General features: G+C 49.5%; 2 protein-coding genes across 7 annotated transcripts in view; one reads left to right on the top strand and one right to left on the bottom strand.

Annotated features, from left to right (window-relative positions):
* The window catches only part of GATB (glutamyl-tRNA amidotransferase subunit B), a 103378-nt gene extending 88573 nt beyond the window's left edge, over positions 1–14805 (top strand). For both annotated transcript variants that reach the window (XM_070386655.1, XM_005910233.3), the window contains 3 exons: positions 1583–1661; positions 11891–12025; positions 13288–14805. In XM_070386655.1, coding sequence (XP_070242756.1) covers positions 1583–1661; positions 11891–12025; positions 13288–13416 — 343 coding nt within the window. In that variant the 3' untranslated portion in view covers positions 13417–14805. The remainder of the gene's footprint in view (positions 1–1582; positions 1662–11890; positions 12026–13287) is intronic.
* FHIP1A (FHF complex subunit HOOK interacting protein 1A) overlaps positions 13907–23801 on the bottom strand; it is a 329740-nt gene continuing 319845 nt past the window's right edge. For all 5 annotated transcript variants that reach the window (XM_070386654.1, XM_070386651.1, XM_070386650.1 and 2 more), the window contains one exon: positions 13907–21829. In XM_070386654.1, coding sequence (XP_070242755.1) covers positions 21576–21829 — 254 coding nt within the window. In that variant the 3' untranslated portion in view covers positions 13907–21575. The remainder of the gene's footprint in view (positions 21830–23801) is intronic.

Genomic DNA, 23801 nt, shown 5'->3' with positions numbered 1-23801 from the left:
CACAGACAGTGTTGACCTACTGTGGGTATAAAAGGGTGACTGAGAAATCCCAAGTCAGTGGAGATATTTTATTGTGAATTAAGGTCATTGGATGAAAGGCGAAGTATTTTAAGTTATGCTTGTTCTATTTCTGTCCTCCGCCATCCCCACATCCTTTATCACCAGCTCACGTGGGAATGGGCACCCTTTCTGTTGAAGGCTTGAGAAATCTAGTTCAGCCTCAGTGCTTATTATGGTCTACACAATAATTGGCCTTTATGTCGACTAGGATGGTGGAACATCCAAGAAACCCGAATTTTTAAAGCAACCTGATTCTTTCTTACTTGTCAGTAAGGGTGGGAGGTTAGAGAAGAGGTAACTGTTGCTCTCCCAGCCCTCTCCCCCTCATCCCGCTGAGATCTGCTTAGGGGGTTACAGCTGCTCCCGGTACCAGACTCCCTCCAAGCCACACATCTGCTAGGAGTTTTCTCTTCTCCTTTCTTTGGAATAAGCGGACACTGGCAGAACAGTGGGGGTCTCCGTGTCTAGTGTCAACGATGCTGTGGGGTCTCATGGTACCTGAGCTGGACCTGGTGAACTTGTGCTCGGTTGGCCTGGAGTCCCAGGAAATATCCAAGAGCATAACAAAGAAATTAACATCGAGTGATGGGAGCTGAGACTTAGACAGAAGGTGTTATCGAGTCTCTCTAAGTACTCGAGAAGCTTTTGTTTATGCACTCACAGTAATGTGCTATTTATAAGGCATTTCAGTCTATTTAAAACTGGTGCCCTTGTGACCTCAGACAAACAGCGTTTCATTAGCCTAGTTGCTGTGTGTGTTTAAACGTAGCAAGACCATGTGTTTTAAAATAGTCTGTAATTCAATATTTCCACTAACCGAGGCACTCACCTCCCCCCACCTCTAAATATGAATTGATGACACTTCACATGTCCAGTTGGCCTTTTACATCATGGGCTCCTTGGAAATAAGTCACTTCCTGGAAGTGTAGATATAATGACTTCTGGACCCTGGTGTGTCCAGAAAGCTCTTGAGGGCCTGCAGGAGCAGTGTGTGTGGGTGCCTATGTGGACGCCGGATGGTGTCGCTGGCAGTCACTGCACCCCGAAAGGAAAACTCTTACAGTGAAAAAAGAATTTATATTTGCACAAAAAGACTCCAAAAACCAGCTTTGTTAGCTGTTTTGTTTGAAGTAATTTTTTAGGCTGATCTTTCAGTCGAAAATATTTAATTACTGTTTTTTTTTCTTTTTTGTCTTCTCACCATGGTTCGTGAATTTTGCAGCCACCTCCTTTTCTTGACTAATTAAACTGAGCAGTTGTCTGTTGCTACAACTTCTGCCAAACAGCGGTTACTGTTGGGTAGTAAAATAAAGAAAAACAACACTAGTCACAAAAACGTGTTCTAGCCTGAAATACAAAATAATAAATAACACGGGGCCCGGTTGGCCTGTTACTGTCATTCCTGGGTGGGGAGGTACGTGTTCAAGCCTGCAGAGTCACGTGCTTTGATCTTGAATAACCGTGAACGCGTATGCTGACAAAGGGAAGTGATGTGTTTTCTTTTCTCCTTTGGGGGTGCCAGTCCTGTCACGCCCTCCGCCCTGGCTGAGCTGCTGGACCTGCTGGACAGGAAGGCCATCTCTGCGCCTGCAGCCAAGCAGGTAAGTCCACACCTCTTGAGTCCAGCCACCCTGCCGGCCCAGTACCGGTGTTACGGGAGCTCCGCACTGAGTGAATTTCATCGTGGGAGTCTTGTAATAAACGCCTCCAAGTGCTGGGGGAGGGGTGGCTTTTGTTTCTTCGTTTGTTGCTCTGTTTTTAGAGGTAATGTCCTCAGCACTCTTTCTGTTGACTTTTGTGTATTATTTTGGCTGTGCTGGGTCTCCAGCTGCAGCGAGCAGGGCGCCTCTTCGTGTCAGAGCCCCGGCTCTGGGCAGTTTCAGTAGTTGGGGCCCGCAGGCTTAGGTGCCCACGGCATGTGGGATCTTTCCACACCAGGGGATGGGCCTGTGTCCCCTGCATTAGCAGGCGGGCTCTCTTCCGTTCAATCTCTTTCTTTTGAATTGAGGGATAATTGTTTTACAGTACCGTGTTGGTTTCTGCCATACATCAGCATAGATCAGCCGTAGGTATACATATGTCCCCTCCCTCTTGAACCACCCCCCCCATCCCACCTCTAGGTTGTCTAGAGCACCTCTAGAGCACCGGTTTGGTTTCCTTGCATCGTAGAGCACATTCCCACTGGCTGTTTGTTCTCCGCATGGTGACGTATGTCTCCCAGTGCTCTTCCGTCGGATTACCCCCCCCTGCTGCCCTCACTGTGTCCACAAGCCTGTTCTGTACCTCTGTGTCTCCTCTGCTGCCTCCAGATAGGCTCATCAGCACCATCTTTCTAGATTTCATATGTATGCCTTAGTATACAGTATTTGTTTTTCTCTTTCTGACTTACTTCACTGTACATAATGGGCTCTACAGTTATCTACCTTATTAGAACTAACTCACATTCGTTCCTTTTTATAGCTGAGTAACATTCCGTTGTGTATATGTACACACCTTCTTTAATCGATTCATCTGTCAATGCGCATCTAGCATCTGCGATGTTTCCATGTCCTGTCTGTTGTAAACTGTGCTGCAGTGAACATTGGGGTACCTGTGTTTTTTAGAATTGTGGTTTTCTCAGAGTATATACTAGTAGTACAGTACGAAAAGGCAAAAAGATAGGACACTGAAAGATGAACTCCCCAGGTCAGTAGGTGCCCAATATGCTACTGGAGATCAGCAGAGAAATAACTCCAGAAAGAATGAAGGGATGGAGCCAAAGCAAAAATAATACCCCATTGTGGATGTGACTGGTGATAGAAGCAAGGTCCGATGCTGTAAAGAGCAATATTGCATAGGAACCTGGAATGTTAGGTTCATGAATCAAGGCAAATTGGAAGCGGTGAAACAAGAGATGGCAAAGGTGAATGTAGACATTCTAGGTATCAGCAAACTAAAATGGACTGAAATGGCTGAATTTAACTCAGGTGACCACTATATCTACTACTGTAGGCAGGAATTCCTTAGAAGAAATGGAGTAGCCATCACAGTCAACAAAGTCCGAAATGCAGTACTTGGATGTAATCTCAAAACTACAGAATGATCTCTGTTCGTTTCCAAGACAAACCATTCAATATTACAGTAATACAAGTCTATGCCCTGACCAGTAACGCTGAAGAAGCTGAAGTTGAATGGTTCTACGAAGACCTACAAGACCTTTTAGAACAAACACCCCAAAAAATTGTCCTTTTCATGATAGGGGACTGGAATGCAAAAGTAGGAAGTCAAGATACACCTGGAATAACAGGCAAATTTGGCTTTGGAGTACAGAATGAAGCAGGGCAAAGGCTAATAATAGAGTTTTGCCAGGTCATAGCAAACACCCTCTTCCAACAACACAAGAGAAGATTCTACACATGGACATCACCAGATGGTCAACACTGAAATCAGATTGATTATATTCTTTGCAGCCAAAGATGGAGAAGCTCTATACAGTCAGCAAAAACAAGACCAGGAGCTGACTGTGGCTCAGACCATGAAATCCTTACTGCCAAATTTAGACTTAAATTGAAGAAAGTAGGGAAAACCACTAGACCATTCAGGTATGACCTAAATCAAATCCCTTATGATCATACAGTGAAAGTCAGAACTAGATTTAAGGGACTAGATCTGATAGACAGAGTGCCTGATAAACTATGGATGGAGGTTCGTGACATTGTACAAGAGACAGGGATCAAGACCATCCCCAAGAAAAATAAATGCAAAAAAGCAAAATGGCTGTCTGAGGAGCCCTTACAAATTGCTGAGAAAAGAAGAGAAGCCAAAAGCAAAGGAGAAAAGGAAAGATATAAGCATCTGAATGCAGAGTTCCAAAGAATAGCAAGGAGAGATAAGAAAGCCTTCCTCAGCGATCAATACAACAAAATAGAGGAAAACAATAGAATGGGAAAGACTAGAGATCTTTTCAAGAAAATTAGAGATACCAAGGGAACATTTCATGCATAGATGGGCTCCATAAAGGACAGAAATGGTATGGACCTAACAGAAGCAGAAGATATTAAGAAGAGGTGACAAGAATACACAGAACTGTACAAAAAAGATCTTCACAACCCAGATAATCATGATGGTGTAATCACTTACCTAGACCCAGACATCCTGGAATGTAAAGTCAAGTGGGCCTTAGAAAGCATCACTACGAACAAAGCTAGTGGAGGTGATGGAAGTCCAGTTGAGCTACTCCAAATCCTGAAAGATGATGCTGTGAAAGTGCTGCACTCAATATGCCAGCAAATTTGGAAAGCTCAGCAGTGGCCACAGGACTGGAAAAAGTCAGTTTTCATGCCAATCCCAAAGAAAGTGAAAGTGAAGTCACTTAATCGTGTCCGGCTCTGTGGACAGAGTCCACAGAGCCTACCATGCTCCTCCATCCATGGGATTTTCCAGGCAAGAGTACTGGAGTGGGTTGCCATTTCCTTCTCCAGAGGATCGTCCCAACCCAGGGATCGAACCTGAGTCTCTTGCATTGTAGGCAGACACTTTACTGTCTGAGCCACCAGGGAAATCCCAAAGAAAGGCAATGCCAAAGAATGTTCAAACTACCATACAATTGCACTCATCTCACAGGCCAGTAAAGTAATGCTCAAAATTCTCCAAGCTAGGCTTCAACAATATATGAACTGTGAACTTCCAGATGTTCAAGCTGGATTTAGAAAAGGCAGAGGAACCAGAGGTCAAAGTGCCAACATCTGCTGGATCATGGAAAAAGCAAGAGAGTTCCAGAAAAACATCTATTTCTGCTTTATTGACTATGCCAAAGCCTTTGACTGTGTGGATCACAACAAAGTGTGGAAAATTCTTAGAGAGATGGGAATACCAGACCACCTGACCTGCCTCTTGAGAAATCTGTATGCAGGTCAGGAAGCAACAGTTAGAACTGGACATGGAACAACAGATTGGTTCCAAATAGGAAAAGGAGTACAACAAGGCTATATATTGTCACCCTGCTTATTTAACTTATATGCAGAGGACATCATGAGAAACGCTGGACATCACGAGAAACGCTGGGAAGAAGCACAAACTGGAATCAAGATTGCTGGGAGAAATATCAGTAACCTCAGATATGCAGATGACACCACCATTATGGTAGGAAGTGAAGAAGGACTAAAGAGCCTCTTGTGAAGGTGAAAGAGGAGAGTGAAAAAGTTGGCTTAAAGCTCAATATTCAGAAAACAAAGATCCTGGCATCTGGTCCCATCACTTCATGGGAAATAGATGGGGAAACAGTGGAAACAGTGTCAGACTCTATTTTTGGGGGGCTCCAAAATCACTGCAGATGGTGACTGCAACCATGAAATTAAAAGACGCTTACACCTTGGAAGGAAAGTTATGACCAACCTAGACAGCATATTCAAAAGCAGAGACATTACTTTGCCATCAAAGGTCCATTAGTCAAGGCGATGGTTTTTCTAGTTTCCATGTATGGATGTGAGAGTTGGACTATAAAGAAAGCTGAGCGCTGAAGAATTGATGCTTTTGAACTACAGTGTTGGAGAAGACTCTTGAGAGTCCCTTCTGCAAGGAGATCCAACCAGTCCATCCTAGAGGAGATCAGTCCTGGGTGTTCATTGGAAGGATTGATGCTAAAGCTGAAACTCCAATACTTTGGCCACCTGATGCGAAGAACTGACTCATTAGAAAAGACCCTGATGCTGGGAAAGATTAAGGGCAGGAGGAGAAGGGGACCACAGAGGATGAGATGGTTGGATTGCTCACCAACTCAATGGACATGAGTTTGGGTAAATTCCGGGAGTTGGTGTTGGACAGGGAGGCCTGGTGTGGTGCAGTTCATGGGGTTACAAAGAGTCGGACACGACTGAGCGACTGAACTGAACTGAACTGATAATAGTAGTAGGATTGCTGGGTCGTATGGTAGTTTTTTTTCTAATTTTTAGAGGAATCTCCATACTGTTCTCCATAGTGACTATATCAGTTCGCATTCCTACCAACAGTTGGCAAGAGGGTTCCCTTTTCTCCACACCCTCTCCAGCATTTATTGTCTGTAGATTTTTCGATGGTGGCCATTCTCACTGTTGTGGGGTGATAGCTTGTTTTAGTTTTGATTTACAGTCTCTAGTAATAAACGATGTTGAGCGTTTTTTCATGTGTTGATTAGCCATCTGTATGTCTTCTTTGGAGAAATGTCTGTTCCGGTCTTCTGCCCATTGTTTGATCGGGTTGTTTGTTTTCTGATATTGAGCTACGTGAGCTGCTCTGTATTTTGGAGGTTAATCCTTTGTCCATTGCTTCATTTGCAGTTATTTTCTCCCATTCTGAAGGTTGTCTTTTCATGTTGTTTATGGATTCCTTTGGGCAGGAGGACTTTTAACGCTGGACCACCAGGGAAGTCTCTGAGTGCTATTTTTAGAGAAGTTGCTAAGTGCCGTTTTTATCCTGAGAGGCAGAAACACTTTATGTAGCAAATGAAATAAAGCCTGTCCCGTGTACGACACAGGTAACTTGCGTCTCATCTTCGTTAACCAGAGAGAGTAGTTGTCTGGCTTTGCCTGGACTATTTCCCAAACGTGTTCATATGAGCGGTGGGGCCCTGCAGCTCCTGGGGCTTGGACCGTGCGCATCCCCTGTTCCCCGGCCCTAGTCCCCCCTCTCCCGTCCTCCCACCCGGGACCAGGGCTCACATGGTTAGCCCTGAAAGTCAGTCTTCCTGCGAGAAGGGCGAGGTCAGACACACCACTTCCCACTACATAGATCAAAGTTTACACACATGCCTAATGTGTGAAGACCCATAAAAAAACAGCCTCACTGTCAGAGGAGGCCTTCCGCCTCATCTCCACCCCCGCCGGACAGTCTCAGGTAGGCCCAACGTTCTGGAACTCAGAAACGCTTACAGATAAGCACCCAGAAGGATAAAGAGCACCAAGGCGGCTGCCTGGTCTCAACTCCAGATCTCACAGCTGTCAAGTGCTTCAGCCAGAAACTTAATGTTACTTTAATGGTGCCTTTTGCATCTAATATTTATACGCGTCCTCAGTAGTAGCAGGGTACAAAGTGAGGCTTTGGAAAAGCTGCTGCTTTGGGCTAATTACAAGGCACCATGGAGCATACACCCCTCTCTGTACTGTGAAACCAGCGACAGGAGCTAATAAAGACTGTCTCCCCACCACCAAGTGAGGCTGTCAAGTACAGGAACCGCGACACGTTTAGGGCAGGCTTTTGGTTGCCTGGATGTGGGAGGAATACACATGTTTATGACAGTGCTCGGCAGGAGCAGAAAGAGTAAATGGCCTGAGGGCAGAAAGAAACTGTATATACATTTAAGAGCAGATGAATTGTAGCATTTGAAAGCGAAGAGGAAAAGACCTTCCCCTTCCCACTCCGCCTGTGCCAGTGAGGAAAGCCGGGTGCAGTGACTGTGAGTTTCAAAGGACAGAGCTGGGGACTGCAGGGGCTGCTGACAGCTGGGGTCAGATACAGATAGAGGCAGTTTTGGATTCTGTTGGCTTCCGGTGTGTTTAAAGGAGGTAGGGATGGATCCTGGCTTCTGTGAGGCAACCACAGAATCAAAATAAAAGTCTGATCGGCGAGGCAGTCAGTGTCGCACAAGGGGCTCTCCCTTACACACTTGCCTTGGGGGGGTTGCCTTTACATTGCTCTACTTTACGATTTCTAAAAAATAACCAATTTTTCTGGTGGGAAAAATGGTATTTTTCGTTATAAAGAACTTAGGTAATGCAGAAAAATAGATTTTCCAGTTCTACCACCTTGAATTAACTACCGTTAGTATTGGGTAGAAGGAAATGGCACCCCACTCCAGTGTGCTTGCCTGGAGAATCCCAGGGACGGGGAGGCCTGGTGGGCTGCCGTCTATGGGGTCGCACAGAGTCGGACACGACTGAAGCAACTTAGCAGCAGCAGCAACAGCAGTATTGGGTGAACGTCGTCCCAGGCAGATTTCCATGCAGAGAGACCACTGGAAGGATGGGTTATGGGATGTGCAGATAGTGGGTCAAAAAATTAAGACTTTTGACAATGAGAGGCTTCGTGTGCTGTTCCTCAGTCCTGTTTGTTTATTCTTGGTTGTGTTGGGTCTTCCTCGCTGCATGTGGCTCTCGCTGCGGAGCACAGGGTCAGCTGCCCCACGGCGTGTGGGATCTTCCCTTCCCAGGGATGGAACCCACGGCCCCTGCACCGGCAAGCAGATTCCCAACACTGGACCGCTAGGGAAGTCCAGCTTTATTTTTGAAGAGGTGTGCAGTTCATTGGTTTTAGTCTAGTCACCAGGATGGATAGCCATCACCACTGTCTAATTTCAGAAGGTTTTCATCACCCCCAAACCAACCCTGTGCTCAGTCTGCAGTCTCTGCATTAACCCCTCACTCTAGGCAACTGCAGATCTGCTCTCTGTCTGTCTGGATTTTCCTGTTCTGGACATGTACGGTGAATGGACTCTGACAGTCTGTGTATGACCTCTGGTGTCTGGCTTTCACCTAGTATGATGTTTTCCAAACCATCTACGTCGTGTCTGTACTTCATGCCTTTCTTAGGTTTTTGACAAATGTTTATTTTTATTTATTTATCTGGTGGGCCAAGTCCTAGTTGTGGCATATGGGAACTTTAGTTGTGGCAGGGGGGACTGAGTTCCCTGACCAGGGACTGAACCCAGGCCTCCTCCCTTGGGCGCACAGAGTCTTGGCCACTGGGCCACCGGGAAGGTCCCTCGTGCCTTTTCATGACTGAAGAGTATTCCATTGTGTGGACAGACCTCGGTGGACGCTTGTTTCCCACTGGGGCTCTTTTGAATAATGCTGCTGTGAACACGCATGTTCAGGATTTGATTGGTACACATCTTCAAATTTCTTGGGGCTATACCTACAGGAATGGAATCTCTGGGTCACGTGGTAATTGTATGTTTAACACCTTGAGGACCCGCCAGACCGTTTTCGATGGGCCGCCCCGTCGGTCACGGTCCGGTCAGCAGCGTGGGATGATTCCAGTCCTTCCGTGTCCCCACCAGCAGTTGTAACTGACCTTCTCTGACTAGTTATCCTTCCTAGTAGGTGTAAAGCAGTAGCTCAGGGTGGGTTTGATTTGCATTTCCTTTTTGACTAATTACATCAAGTGTCTTTTTGTGTCTTATTTTTATGGTGTACTATAAAATGTGTTATATTTTACAGTGGAAAAATGTGTTACAATTAATTTTTACTGAATTTAACAGAGGAATCCAAGGAGGCCTTAGGTTTTAGAAAGCCTGTGAGGTAGAAAGACTCTGGTTCCACGGGTTATTGGATAACAGAGTTGGATTGGATAACTAGGAGATGGGGAAAAAGAATTGACTCAGGATGACCCCTCAGAATGACAGATAAGCAGAAGGAATCATCCTGCCTTGAGAATATTCTGAACTCCAAAGACTCCCACTTTATGTCGAATTTGTTATGAATCCATCTTTTGCTTCCTGGCTCTCCCTTCCATCATCACCCCTTATTTTCATCCCTGACACATTCTACTGCCCCTTCCCCCCAGGTGCCCCAACAGTGCTTCTGAGACTTAACAGACCTCATCTGCTTAGCTCCCTGGGCACAGAAGAGTTAGGAGGGGAACAGAAACTCAAAGGTTATTTATCACCCTGAGCAACTTCTGGTAGCTGCAGACAAAAACGCCTAGGCTCTCCTCTCACAGGATCCATTTCTGACAGAACCCCTGTCTCCTCTCCCTGCCAAGGACAGGGCCCACCAAACCCCTACCTGCAGAGCCACAAGCCCGCTGTGGCTGGCAGACCAAGGTCCCGAGCCTCCGGGACTCAGCGGCCCTCAGTGTCGTATAGGCTGCTGGCCAGCCAGGCCCCGAGAGCGAGCACCCCAGATGCCTGCGTGTTTCCGCCGTGCGAGCCTGAAGGAGGTGCACATGGCCCGCTGTCCCCCAGGGGTTGTCTCCTTAGCACACCGTGTAAGCAGTTTCCACTTGTCTTCTCAGAGGTCTGCTTTTAAACAAATCACCAGAAACCTTTTAATGCAGAAAATATTATGTCGTGCAGTAAAACTTTCAAATGATTTGATGTCTCTTTCTCCCTTTTTGGTGGGTCAGTTCTTTGGATGTTTTCGTGGACCTGCTTCTCTTGGAGGCCTGGATTGATGTCTGGAAGAAAGACCTTTGATGACGCTTACCTCTGCCCAGAGGGGCACCCTCTCTGTCTTGTCTGTCTCCGCCCCCCCAGAACAGGTCTCCCCCCTGCCCGCGCTCTGACCCTGGAAGCCCCAAACAGGCGGGGCAGGCCAGGGGGCTGTGTGCTCTCCTGTCCTTCCCCTGCAGATCCTTTAAAACTAAAGACACAGTCGGGTGGTAGTTAAAAGGATGTGTGCTTGACCTGCAGGAACTGAAGGCTGAGTTTCTGCCCCATGTGTCAGAGCCAGCTCTGGTGGGCAGGGTGTGCTCAGGGTCCCCAGCTTGCATTCCCCACTCTGCTGGTAGGAACCCCTTGTGACATGGGTTTGTCTTGCAGCAGCAGGCCTGGGAGCTGCACACCCGGCCAGAAACAATTGCGCTTCCATAGTGCTTCCCAGGGAGAAGGCAATGGCACCCCACTCCAGTACTCTTGCCTGGAAAATTCCATGGACAGAGGAGCCTGCTTGGCTGCAAGTCCATGGGGTCGCGAAGAGTCGGACACAACTGAGCGACTTCACTTTCACTTTTCACTTTCCTGCATTGGAGAAAGAAATGGCTACCCACTCCGGTGTTCTTGCCTGGAGAATCCCAGGGACGGGGGAGCCTGGTGGGCTGCCATCTATGGGGTCGCACAGAATCGGACACGACTGAAGTGACTTAGCAGCAGTAGCAGTGCTTCCAGGGTGGAGATCAGACACGGGCAAAAGCTGAGGATTTATGCCACAGCACGAGGCTGGCAACCCCAGAGCCAGGATGACTGCAGCAAGGGGGCCAGGGAGCCCGCAGAGTCCGGCCTGGGCCGCCTTCAGAGACTCCCACCCTGCTGACTGAAGCCAGGAGGGCAGTCTGTGTCTTAAACAGGAAGGAGCAGAGGACTGGATTCTGGAACCCACTGTGTCAGCCCGGGGGGCTGGGGCTGGGCTGCTCTTGACTGATTTGTAAAGTTAATAAGCTGATGCATTCTTAACTCTGGAGTGGAGAACACTGCGGCCCCCCAGCATTGTTCCTGGAGGCCCGCGAAGGGTGCGCTTCCCTGGGTCACTTGGTCCTCACCCCACATCCAGCCCAACACACATGCTCAGGGAGCAGCCAGCCCCTCTGCATTTAAAAGCATCGTCCCAGCCTTGTCCTGCGTTTCCTTCTGAATGCTGTATTTTGGCCGTGATCCCTGAACTGCCTCTATCCTGGTTATTTTGGCCCAGGCAGATCCAGCCAATGTTGGGGCCTGTTGGGTCCCTGCTGTATTGAGTGCCAGGCAAAGGCTGAGTCTGGGCGGTCAACTCAGGCCGGCTCTGCACTTTGAGCCACAGTGGCTGCAGCGGCCCGTGATTGCCAGGCATTCAGCTTCCAGGCCCCAGCTGCAGGCAGTATCCATGCCTGCTTCCCGGGAAAGGGTTGCTGCAGAGACGCTTAAAAGAAGGCCTTGCAGGTGATATCTGTTATGAGCCAACACGTCAGCTAATTCATCCAGTGGAACTCGCGTCAGCAGGGACCTGTGAGGAATCACCTCACACTCCCCGCCCTCCCCGTTGTGCCCTTGGAGTCCACCAGCGCAGATAAGCCATCTCCATCTCCACCAGCATGGTCTTGGGCTCAGTGTGGAGAGGCCCCGGTGTGTCTGCACATGGCTGGATCTCACTGACCCCTCCTCTCTCCACCCTCCTTCCCCCAACAGGTGTTTGAGGAACTGTGGAGGAATGAAGGCAAGACCCCAGCACAGATCGTTGCAGAAAAGAAGCTTGAACTGCTGCAGGACCCAGAGGCCCTGGAGCAGCTCTGCCGCTCCACGCTGGAGGCACACCCCGACGTGGTAGGCATCCCCGCGGGGAGGGGTCGTCACGCAGGCGCAGTGGCTTTGGGCAGAGGGCCGCCTCTGCTGCTGTCCCCCCGCAGTCCAGCGGAGCTTCCTGACAATGGTTGGCCCGGGTTCATCCGTGATCCCCCAGTTAATTTTGTCAGTTTTCAGCTGAAGTCAAGAGATGCAATTAGGTGAACACTGGAAAATTACAGCTTTTCCTAGGAGGAAGATCCACCCCTGCAGTTGAGTCTCATGGCATCCCGGTGGAAGGGGGACTCAGCCACTGTTGACCTCCCGAGACAGGGGCGCTCTCACAGGGTCCCCGAGCTCTGCTCTGTAAGGAGACCTCTGTATCAGAAAGCAGCAGGTGGGACTGCGTGCACAGGGGCAGACACCTCAGTTCTCTGCCTTGGAGCGGTGGGAGGAAAGACAGAAGGTTTGAAAATCATTTGTAAATTATGGAGAAAGTCCTTCACGGGAACAGAGCTGGAAATCAAGTCATTTTGTGTTGTGAGCAGAGAACAAAATAGAAGAAAACTAAAATGAGGCCCATCCCCCACCCCCCAATCTAATCATTGTGCAGAGATTCTTTTCAGTGGGGGAAAAACTGCTACCATCCCTTTTAGAACGATGCCACCCACTCATCAGCTTGCAGGGACACTAACAGCTCTGTGAAGAGCTCTCAATAAGGAAAATGAGCTTGCATGGGGTTTCGGCAGTCTCCATCTCCCAGCCTCATCTGGAGTGGCTGATAAAGACACTTCTCGTTTCAGACTCAGTCTGCGGCACTGCGTGCAGCTCGCGCAGGCGCCGGTGCTGATCGGGGCAGGAGGTCGGGCGGGTGACCCTGACGCATTGGCTGTTTGACAGGCGCTCAGCGCCCCTGCCTGCCCGCCCAGCACCCCCACTCGGATGCTTGGGGAGCGTTGCCATCTCCTGGATTTGCCTTCTAGCAAACAAGCTTCTTGGCAGGAAGCTGGGGGATGAGGGCCCACTGAGCCTGAAGGGTTTGGGGAGAGGGGCGCTCACGATCCGGCACTGGGTGCGCAGCCCTTGGAGCCTTTTAATCAGGAGGCCAGGGAGCAGGTACCTCCTCTGCCAGGAGCCCAGAAGCCGCCTCCAAAGGTCACCCTCTCCCCTTTGTCCTCTTCTCATTTTATATCTAATACAGAAAAAAGAAACTAAATTTGTTTCAGTAAGCCCAAACTTGATTAAGGATTTTTTTTAGGCAAGAGTCTCTATTTTCCCCTCTAAAACAATTTCTGTTTTTAAAGGTAATGGATCTAAAGAGGGGAAACCCCAGAGCTATAAACAAACTGATTGGGTTGGTCCGAAAAGCGACTCTGGGCCGAGCAGATCCAACAGCGATCAAGGAGGTGCTGGAGAGGCAGCTGTCATCCTGATGGGTTCGGGTCCCCCTACCAAGGCCCGGCCAGAGCCTGTGCAAGCTGATGTCCGAGGCCCTGCCCACCTGCGCCTGGAGATGCCGCCTCCACAGAAGGCTTCATGGACATCACAGGGTTCCAGGAGAGGTGTGTCGACGGTGAGAAACGCGGTGACACTGAGCGCGCACACTCTCAGATGCTGTACCTCCTAGGACGACATCTCACTCTGCAGGGCCCTCATCCATTTGTAAGCACGTCCTCTGGGCCCAGCATCATTCTAGGCGCTGGGGATGGGCAGTGGTGGAGAGAGACGGTGGTCTGGACGCAGTATTTTGTTTGGGGAGCTCTCATGGTTGGAGAGGAAAGTATGAGCCTTAGTTAATACCATGAAGTAGTGGTATTCTCCCATCCACTAAGTAAAACTGTTGTTGCTCACTCAGTGCTCTGGGATCCCAGAAAGCAGAGATCAGAGCATAAGGGATTTTTTTCCTCCATAAAAAAGACAACATCAGTTTTCAAATAGATTTAATGAATAAAATATACTGAAATATCACATAAAAAATTAACTTATATGTCAAAGATTGTGCAGTTGATTGATAACTCCCCCTCCCCACCCTCAGGCCAAAAAGTTTGATAAGGAGATAAAAAAGCTGTAACTTTAAACTGATTTGTTTTGCCTGGGAAGAGTAAGAGGACAAACTAGTAAATGGAAATTGTGACCTTTAGCGGTTTCTGTGGTCCAGTTAAGAGCACCTCCCAGGGTTGCCCTCCACCCCCACTCCCCCCCGCCCCACCGCAATTCCCGGGACAGTAATAGTGTTTCCCTGCTTCCCCAGGGGGCCCCCTGTGTTCCCCTCGTGCCTCTGTTACCTCTGACTCAGTGTGAAAGACCACATTTGCAAGTTCTGATTTTTAAAAGCACATGTCAAGTAAGCTGACATAAGAGGACGAAATCTTTGGCAGCCCTGACTTTACACTGAGTTCTGTCTGTGCTGAGAAGAGGACAAGTGTCTTCATCATGAGCGGTGCTCCCGAGGCAGCGGGGACCCGGAGAAGAGCAGACTGTCCCCCGCCAGCGCCTCAGCTGTTCACGCTTCTGGTTGTGGACGCTGGCTCAGGATTTCCCTAACTGGGAGTATTGGGAGGACTGTCCTTCTTCCCAGCCAGAAGAGCAGGGGCAGGAAGGAAACGAGCCATCTGGTTTATTTCAGACAGGCATGAAGAGGTAAGATTTTACTTTGTAAAAAATGAGTGTTGAGAATATGTGACATCACCCGGGAAGCCGTGTGCCCCTTGCACGTCCTGTTAACGGTTCTGAAAACCACTGGGCCTGACAGTAAACTGCTCATCAAGCCGCTTTTGAGACAGAAAGTCAGAGCCAGTCCCCAACCCCTGACCCCCAACCCCTTTGCTCCTGAGACTGGAATCTGGCAGCAGCATGATTTTGTAAGAAACAGTAAGAGTTCAGTTTTGTTTTCCAAACTCCATTTTCACCAAAGATCTGGCTTCTTGGTCATCAGACTTTACAGAAAGCACTAGCCAACCTTTGCAGACCATTTTAAATCAAGGGCTGACTTGAATGGGACTGGAGAGGGGTGGGGACAGTTGAATGAAGACCATTTACCAATAATATTGTGTCATATGTAAACTGTATTATGGACTGATCATTTTGGAGAAAAATGCCATTGCTGGGGTGAGGGTGGGGGGCAGAGAGAAGGAAATGGGTAAAAGGGGGTCAGCTGTCTGGCTGCGGCAGAAACAGCCCTTGGTGGTGAACACACTGTAACATTTAGTGAAGCAGAAACGTGTCATCCACATGAAACATACAGGGTTATAAACCGGTTGCCTCAGTTTAACACTGCTGATCTCTGCTGATTATCGTCCGGCTCTGACAACTGCCCGTTATCTTGAATGCCCACTTCCAAAATCCAAAAAATCAGATTATGTTGTTACAACTGCTAATAGGAAAAGAAAAACACAGCTGATATCTTACTTGGAGCCTGACTAGAGATTTGAAATACGATCTTTATGTAACGCCCTAAGAAATTCACATGTGGCTCTACTTGTAAAAAGGGCTTCAACGAAATACAGTGTTAAATGCATTTTTGCATGAGTGTGAATTTAGTCTGGTGGTCTGCTTTTCTGGGGGAAATCTCATTAAAATGGATGAGCTGGCGCCACAGGTGAAGCGATCGCGTCTGTCACTGGAATGCACACACCTGTACGCCGGGAGAGGGGCGGGCTGGGAGACTGGCTTCCCGGCGGGCCTGCTCCAGGTGTGTGCTCTGGCTGGTTCAGGCAGGAGGGGAGGGCTTAGCATGCTACCAGGCACAGAGTCCGTTTTTAGTAAAAGTTCACTAGATTTATAAAACTAAATTAATGGACAGGGACTTCCCTGGCAGTCCAGGGGTTAAGCCTCCGTGCTTCCACTGCAGGGGGTGTGGGTTTGATCCCTGGTCAGGGAACTAAGATCCCCCACGTCTCACAGCCAGAAGAAAGAAAAAAGATTGCCTTTTGTGGGGGCCCTTTCGTATGAGAGGTGGGTGCCTCCAACCTCTGGGCTTTTAAATTCTAGGACAAGGAAGGAGCTTCTTAACTCTGTCGAGGGTTCTGCATCCAGGTAAACTTCTGTTCCTATCTTTTAAGATGTAGGCAACCCTGGGGGGAAAAAAGTTGCAACCCACTCCAGTATTCTTGCCTGGAGAATCCCAGGGACAGAGGAGCCTAGTGGGCTGCCGTCTATGGGGTCGCAGAGTCGGACACGACTGAAGCGACTTAGCAGTAGCAGCAGCAAGGATGTTTTAGCTGAGCTCCCCCCTCCTTTTTTATAATTAGTGAGAACCTGGAAGAAGACTATGAATTTTTTTTCAGGTAAACCACCCTCCTAAAGCTTTGAGTTGGCTCGTTTAGTACATAGCATATGACCAGGACCCACAACCTAAATTGTATTTTTCATGTCTGTTGAGTTCAGCAGCATCATTTCAAGGATCCTACGTAGTGGCTATTTGGGGGAAAAAAGAACACTAAATCTAACGGAAAGACCATCGTTTTCCACCCCCAAAAGAAGCACGTAGATCGCTGCCATGTCTCTCCAGCAGGTTTTAGACAAATGCATTCACAGAGTATTTGTGAGCAGAGTTGATGATCCCTGGTGGTCAGATGGAAAGCATCTGATTGAAATCTTCTCTCTGCCTCCCTTAGTCAAGCATCTTAGCCACGATCATTTAAATAGTATCATCAACCCCAAATTCCCTCTTTTAAAATCTCTCTGCAGGGCAGAATGGGGCCTTGTTACAGGTGGGCCTTTTCTAGACGTGTCCCAATAAAAGTCAGCTGCCACCCCAAGCAGCACAGACTTCTGCAGCCTCAGCCCGTGAAATGCGTGATCTGGCCCAAGAGCTGCCGTCTCCCTTGTCAGGTTGTGAAAGGACACAGTAAAGCCCAGGTCCCCCCAGATGCCTGAGGGCTGTGTGCACGCTGCTGGCAGCCTTGTTCCTCGTGGGGGACGTGGGGGCAGGGAGGGGCAGGCTCAGCTAAAACCGGTCCCATCTCAGGACTGCAAGTGCAAAGCCAAAGAACTTTGTCGCCGCAAAGCCTCAGGGAAAATTTTTTACCGGAGCCCTGTTTATCCTGTTAATGAGCTGCCAGGATGATCTGTTCTCCAGCACAAGGAATGGCCTAATTAAAAGCCTGAATATAGAGAGGATTTACTGAGGCAAAGTTATCCTGAAACAATTCTTAGTCTTTCGAGAGCTCTTTCTAAAGCATTTAGGTTTATGATGGTCACTCAAAGGGGGGGGTGGGGGGGTGGGGAATCAGCTCCATTTTCTTAAAATGTTTCCTCCGTGATGTGATTTAAGAGTAGAGTATAAACTTGTTTGATAGTGTTCTATCTTAGGCTGTTTTAGATGGAGAGTTAGTGTTGTGTGATTTACAGACTGATGGCTGAAGCAAGAAGGGGTCGAGAATATCTTCAACGACCGGAAGCTTGGGCTACAGAGGCCTGCTATTCAGGAAGAGCTAATACCACTAAGCTGGCTGGGGTGTGGGGCGAGCCAGATTACACCCAGCTGGCCAGTGACTTCAGGCAGCAGGTGCAGGAGCACTGTTCTGCCTGGTCGCTGAGTCACATCTCACTCTTGCGACCCCTGGACTGCAGCACACCAGGCTTCCCTGTCCATCACCATCTCCCAGAGTTTGGTGTCCACTGAACTCAAGTTCATGTCCATTGAGTCAGTGATGCTAGCTAATCGTCTCATCCTCTGCTGTCCCCTTGACCTGCCATCAGTCTTTGCAGCATCAGAGTCTTTTCCAGTGGGTGGGCTGTTTGCTTCAGGCGCAGTAATAGCTGACCTGCAATAATGTCCTTCATTTAAATGGCTGAGTGTGCCGGCCATTCAGTAAACGCGTAGCTGATGATTAGTGACCACATTGACCCGCCCGCCCCCACGTGAGGTTGGGCGTGCACTGCAGACGTTCACCCTTCTGCCTGTGGCACGTCCCACCCCTGCCCCAGCCGCACATCCTGTAGAGCAGCCGAGACACACTGACCCACGTTCGGATCAGGCAGCCCACCCGCAGTCCCAAACCTCTGGACCCAGCGGGAAGCCCAGCCACGTGGACTGTGCAACCAGGCTGAGCCAGAGACAACAAAAACAACTCTCAGCCCCGAGCACCGTGTCTGTTTCTAGATTCTGTACCTAAGAGGACACGCTCCCCCATTACCCTGGCCCCAGGATGTCTTAATGGCTTGAAATCAACCACTGCAGCAGGCCTAAATAAAAGCCACTTGCTGAGGAAAAGGTACCCCTGAGGACCCACGGGGGAATAAACAGCCCCTTCCTACATGTTACGGAGACACTGATTCCAATCCTAGTACCTGAAAGTATTTTACTAAGTAAAATGGGGACCATTTCCTCTAAATACCAGGAAAAGGAAGTACCTACTAAAAAACACACATCTCTGGTTACTCCAGCATTGCCATTTCATGTCTGGGACTCTGTACTTTAGTCCGTAAAATTGTATTTTAGGCTAAACTCAACTTGGAATTGCTTTAAAATTTTAAAAACATTTACTTGGCTATTTCCAAAAATCAATTTTAAAATATCCCAGTGCTCTCATATACTTTGAACCACAAAACCCAGTTCATCTAGAACTTCAGATCAGACTCTGAATTATGAATCTCAGTGAAGGATGTGCTACTGCAGGAACTTGACTCACCTCTGCTGCCCGGGACCACCAGGCCTGACACAGGGACCCCAACCTGGGCAGCACCGAAGCCCGTGCCCACTGAGCCTTCCAGCCCGCAGCACAGCGGCTGATGCGGGGGCCCACCACGTGGTAAAGCGGCCCTGCAAGAACATTTTACAGCATGCCCAGTATCATTCAAAATGCTTCCCCAATCTCATTGCAAAGGAGATTTCTAAACATCCCACCTGCTACTTTATGACTAGAATATTCTTCTTCATTGTGTGAGATGAGTCACTCAGTCATGTCTCTCTGCAACCCCATGGACTGTAGCCCACCAGGCTCCTCTGTCCATGGGGTTCTCCAGGCAAGAGTACTGCAGTGGGGTGCCATGCCTTTCTCCAGGGGATCTTCCTGACCCAGGGATCAAACCCGCGTCTCTTAACGTCTCCTGCACTGGCAGGCAGGTCTTTACCACTAATGCCACCCGGGAAGTCCATCTACTTCAGTACCAAGATTTTTCCCAGCAAGGGTTCCCATCACCACCCGCTGCCATTCATCTGTGTCTGCCTGGACAGCGTCCATGTCTCCAGACTCCTCAGGGCTGCTCTTCTAATTCAGCTTCCGGCCTCTCGTGTGCCTCACGCACGGCCAACCCACCCCCAAACATCCTTGCCCAGCCCACCTGGCTGTTCCCCCTCGACTGCAGAAGTTCACCCGTTCCCACGAATGTATTTCCAGGTTCATTTTCTGACTTCATTTTGAGAAACCCTGGACATAACACTCGGTCGAGGGCTGCAATGGATCCAGAAACCCAAACTGGTGTCTGCCTCCAGACAGACAGGGCTGGCATGTGGGCTCGCTACCAGAACCTACCACGGGAGTTAATCCTCCTGCCTCTCACTCACACTCGGGTCACCTCCGTCCTCCTTGAAGTCTACTTCAGTATCTATTTTAAAATACATATTCTTCCCCAGGGGGCACCTTCCACATAGAGGACTGTAGTTTTCTGTAATAAAGCAAGAAAAAGACTCCACACCATCACCAGATGACGGAGAGAAGTGTAAATCACACCAGAAAGCTAAAGGGTATGGCTTCCGGAGGCAACTTGAGCATCTTATATACCCAGTGAGTCCAAACTGGAAGGTAGATAACTTATGCAAAGCAAAGCTGGAAGGTAATAAGTTACAGCCGAAACGCCATCTTTCCGTTCCTCTCTCTCCGCCTCCGAGACACTTTGTTTTCCAGTGGAAACTTGTGCAAATACGAGTGGGCGCTGGGAAGCCAAAAGCAGGCCAGTGTGCCCCTCAGCCGGGTAGGCAAACCGGAAGTCAGAATGCCCAGCAAATCGGTATCACTGGTTCCTTGCCTGGACCTGGAGGACTGTGAGGCTGGCTCCGAGGAGCCACCTGGCCCCAGCCGCGGCTCCAGGGGCCTCATCCCTGGGGGACTTGCCCGCTTCGGATACAGAGCTGCTTCGAGGTCCCTGAACACAATGGCAGCCTCAGCTCTGCAGCATCTCATGCGCTTTTCTCCTTCATGCCCCTGCTATACTAGGGCCTGATTAAAACCACACCGGCGCTCCTGAGGCACTGCTGCCAGGGTCTCAGCAAGACACCCACAAGGAGGAGAGGCCCGGGGCTTCCAATTTCCTTCCAAACAGAGCTCATCCTAGTTCACGCTTCTCGCCTGCACACAGAACAGGGCAGTGGAACCTAATAACATCCATGAATATCGGTTGTTTATGGTCTTGTTTTTTTTAGCCCACAATTATTTTGTGTGCGTCTCCCTCTCCGTGGGAGTAGACCAAGGCTCTGAGTATAATTACGCCTGGCGGAGTGGGCTGCAGAGCAGAGATGCGCTAGTACATCATGATGGGGCCGTCTAATGAGCCCCATTACTCAGAAGGCAGCGTTTCTGTGCAGAGCGAGGCCCCAGCAGGCACTTGGCTTGGCGGGGCTCCCTATGACCTGCTGGCCCTTAAATCCCAGTTCCCAGAGGCTGTGCAGTCCCTGTTTCTCTACAAAGTGCAACACATTAGAAAAAGCAAACAGATTTTTAAATAATTACCAAGGTTTGTACAGATTGTATTTAATTTACCTTTATCCTTTCCCCCACTCCATACTCCCCAAAAATACCCACCATGAGATAGTTTCACAAATGAATCAGTTTTTCATAAAACACTTAAAAAAATAACAATGCTTGTCTTCTTACATAAGCATCAGATACCATGCTTTGTTCATAGGGTTGATCAGAGTCCTAAAAACCAAAGTAACAGTTTGCATAGGCAGAGTTCATTGTGTGCAAATCTTACTAAAATAAGGCTATTTTCAGTGTTTAGGTGGCGATACAGTGAGTAAAGAAAGCTCTCAAGCAAGAAGACATTTCCCTGCATCCCACATTCTCTCCAGCTGTGCCTGACTTCCTGGGCAGAGAGCTGAGGCCAGTGGATCTGCCTGCACCGTAAGGCAGCGTGTTGATGGAGTACACGTGGTGCAAGCAAAACGCAAAAGGACGGATGATCCGGGCTTGTGTTGGGGGCAAGAGGGGCTCCGTCTTTACTCCTCCCTTTGTAGGGGGGCCACGATGCGGAAGGCAGCAGGGGCAGGCACGTGTTCACGTGCTGCTGGAGGGCCAGCCCTCTGGCACGGGCACCTCCAGAAGTCACTGACCCCTGGTGATTGCTGGGTGTGACCTATTGCTGCAAGGCAGAACCTACGCTCCTACTCAAAGGAATGGGAGGATAAGGACCAAGACCTCTTGAGGAGGAAGAAAAACGGAGCCCAGAAAGCCTGCCAAAGGAGCAACCACGTTAGTGGGAAGACAAGGTGGGGAAGCCTGGCTGGAGAGAGAGGAGGTGCAGAGAAGGCCCCCCTCCCCCAAAATCAAGTATCGTCAGGAAGTCTCCAAGTAGAGATGTCTATAAGCAGCTTTGCATTCAACATTCAGTCAAGACTAACACCGCAGAAAACCAGAACCAGACTTCCAGACTACCAGCAGGCGTCGTCCGGGTCGCCCAGGATCCTGCAGCAGAGGATGGAGTGTTCCTGGGCCAGGGCAGCCAGCTCCTTCAGGAACTCAGGGAAGAGGGCGGCTGCTAGCATGGTGTCCCGCACCGGTGGGGGCAGGCTGGGGGGCGCCCCCACCACCTTGGCTCTGTTCGTCAGGAAAGGCTGAAGCACTTTTGGGGGGCCATCCAAAAAGTTCTTGCCGCTTCCTGTCCTGGAGGCGTCCTGAACGGGATCTGAAACCAGAAGGCAGGCAGCCGTGGTGAGGAGCCTCCTGGAGCCCTTCTGTCTGCCCTTAAGTGACGTGTGCGTGCTGGAAGTGGGGGAGGGGGTGCGGACGTTCAGTTCCCACTCTGACTGCAGCCTAAAGAGCCCCCCTCTACTTCCCTCTGAGACACTCAGATCCACCCAGCAGATCAGCTCCAGCATCAGGCATGTAATGAGAGTTTTATCCCAATTCCTATATGAGGCTCTACAAGAAGAAACTGTGGCAAGAATATAGGTTCATCAGGAACCCTCTGCGCCTGGGGCGAGACGAAGGGGAAAGGGAAAAGGCGTCTCCTCCCGCCGAGTCAGCCAAGTGAAGACGCAGGACAACAGGGACACCGACCCTCCATGCCTCCTGGGGTCGGGGTGACCACCCTCCCTTTGCCAGCTGAGCCCTGACCACCTCGCAGGGCTGTGCAAGGCGGCCTGAGTCACACACACCACGCTGCCTGGGCACAGGGCTCCGGCCTCCAGGGCTTCCTGCCCCGATCCCAGCCCCTTCTGGGTGGGACCTCCAGCCTTTGGGAGGAACAAAATGGATGAAGCCTTTTCGAGGCTGGAATGATGGAGAGGAAGCTGAATGCTCATAAGACCAGACTGGGAGCTCTCCACCACCACGGGCATCTCGCAGCAGGTGGCTTGGACCTTCCATTCAAGCAAGGTTTCCAGGAGTTTCAATCTCAGTTTCAATAATGTTCGTCCAAGATGATATGAACCAAATTTTGTATATCCAAGTGATTTGCATTTTCATATTGCATCAGTTTACCAATTAAAATGGTTCAGCTTACCTATTTAATTCCTGAAGATCTCCATATCGATAGGAATTATTTATGTCTTCCTCCGCGCCCCTCTCCAACAGACTCATTACTCCTTATAAATCATTATATTCAAGCTCTTCATTATTTTGGCTGCTTTTTAGAATTCAGCCCCATTTCTCAACATTCTTCTCAGAGTGTTGCTTAACTATGGTACTAAAAATTCCTGACATTTATAGTACTTTCCACATCTCACTACTATCGTCTTTAGTGTTAAAAAAAAATCCTCCACTCTACTGCTTTAAATATCCTTTTAGATTAAAGCTTATCACAGCTCATGCCATAAAGAACTGGGGAGGTTGTTGAGAATCTGCTGCCTTTCAGCAGAAACTCACACTGTGCCTTGACAAGAGAGTGAGGACAGAGCGCTGACGTCCCTGGGGACACAGCCAGCCCCCAGCCTGGGGGCCACGCCGGAGCGACACCCGCCCCCAGTGCCACAGCACCCAGCTCTCAGGGACGTGGCGGGGCCCAGCCAGGAGGCCAGCCGGGATTCCCAGGGAGATGGGACCCAGGCAGCAGACCGACCCACACTGCACATGCTGGGCCCCACCTGGCACTCCCTCCCGTGTCTGCACACCTAAGGCTCACCAGGTTTAAGAAGTACCAGAACCGTGGTTAAGGGCACAGACTCGGCCACGTCCTGGCTGAGGGACATCAGGCGAGGTGGTTTACCTCTCTGTACTTTACTGGCCTCATTTCTCACAGACTCACAGAAAGATGGAGTCAACAGGTATAACGCGCACAAGGACCTCTTGGTAAGTGACAGCCATCACACTGCCATCAATTCAGTTGCCACTGACTCTATAAACCACTTGTGCTTCCTGCCCTTGGAAGTGACCCCCTGTTGGAGCCTCCCACTCATTTTATTTACCAGCTGGGGTCTGCAGGGCCCTTCAGCCTGGTGGTGCTGTTTCTGTTCTTTGTCCTCTGTTAAGACTTTGAAGTTCCTAAGAGCTGAGCCCCTAAACACTGTGTCCTTCATGCCCGCCCCCCCACCACACTCATCCACAGAACAGCTAACAGACATTTGCTGAATGAATGAGGGGAGGAACCCGCCATTGTCAGCTGCTCCCTGCACCTCAGCTCCCTGGAGCTGGTTCACTCCCTCATCTCCATCTTTCTC

Source organism: Bos mutus, chromosome 17 (genome assembly GCF_027580195.1).
Source record: "Bos mutus isolate GX-2022 chromosome 17, NWIPB_WYAK_1.1, whole genome shotgun sequence".
Classification (NCBI taxonomy): Eukaryota; Metazoa; Chordata; class Mammalia; order Artiodactyla; family Bovidae; genus Bos; species Bos mutus.
Note: the sequence above shows the minus strand (reverse complement) of the source record. Positions and strands in the feature narration are given on the sequence as shown.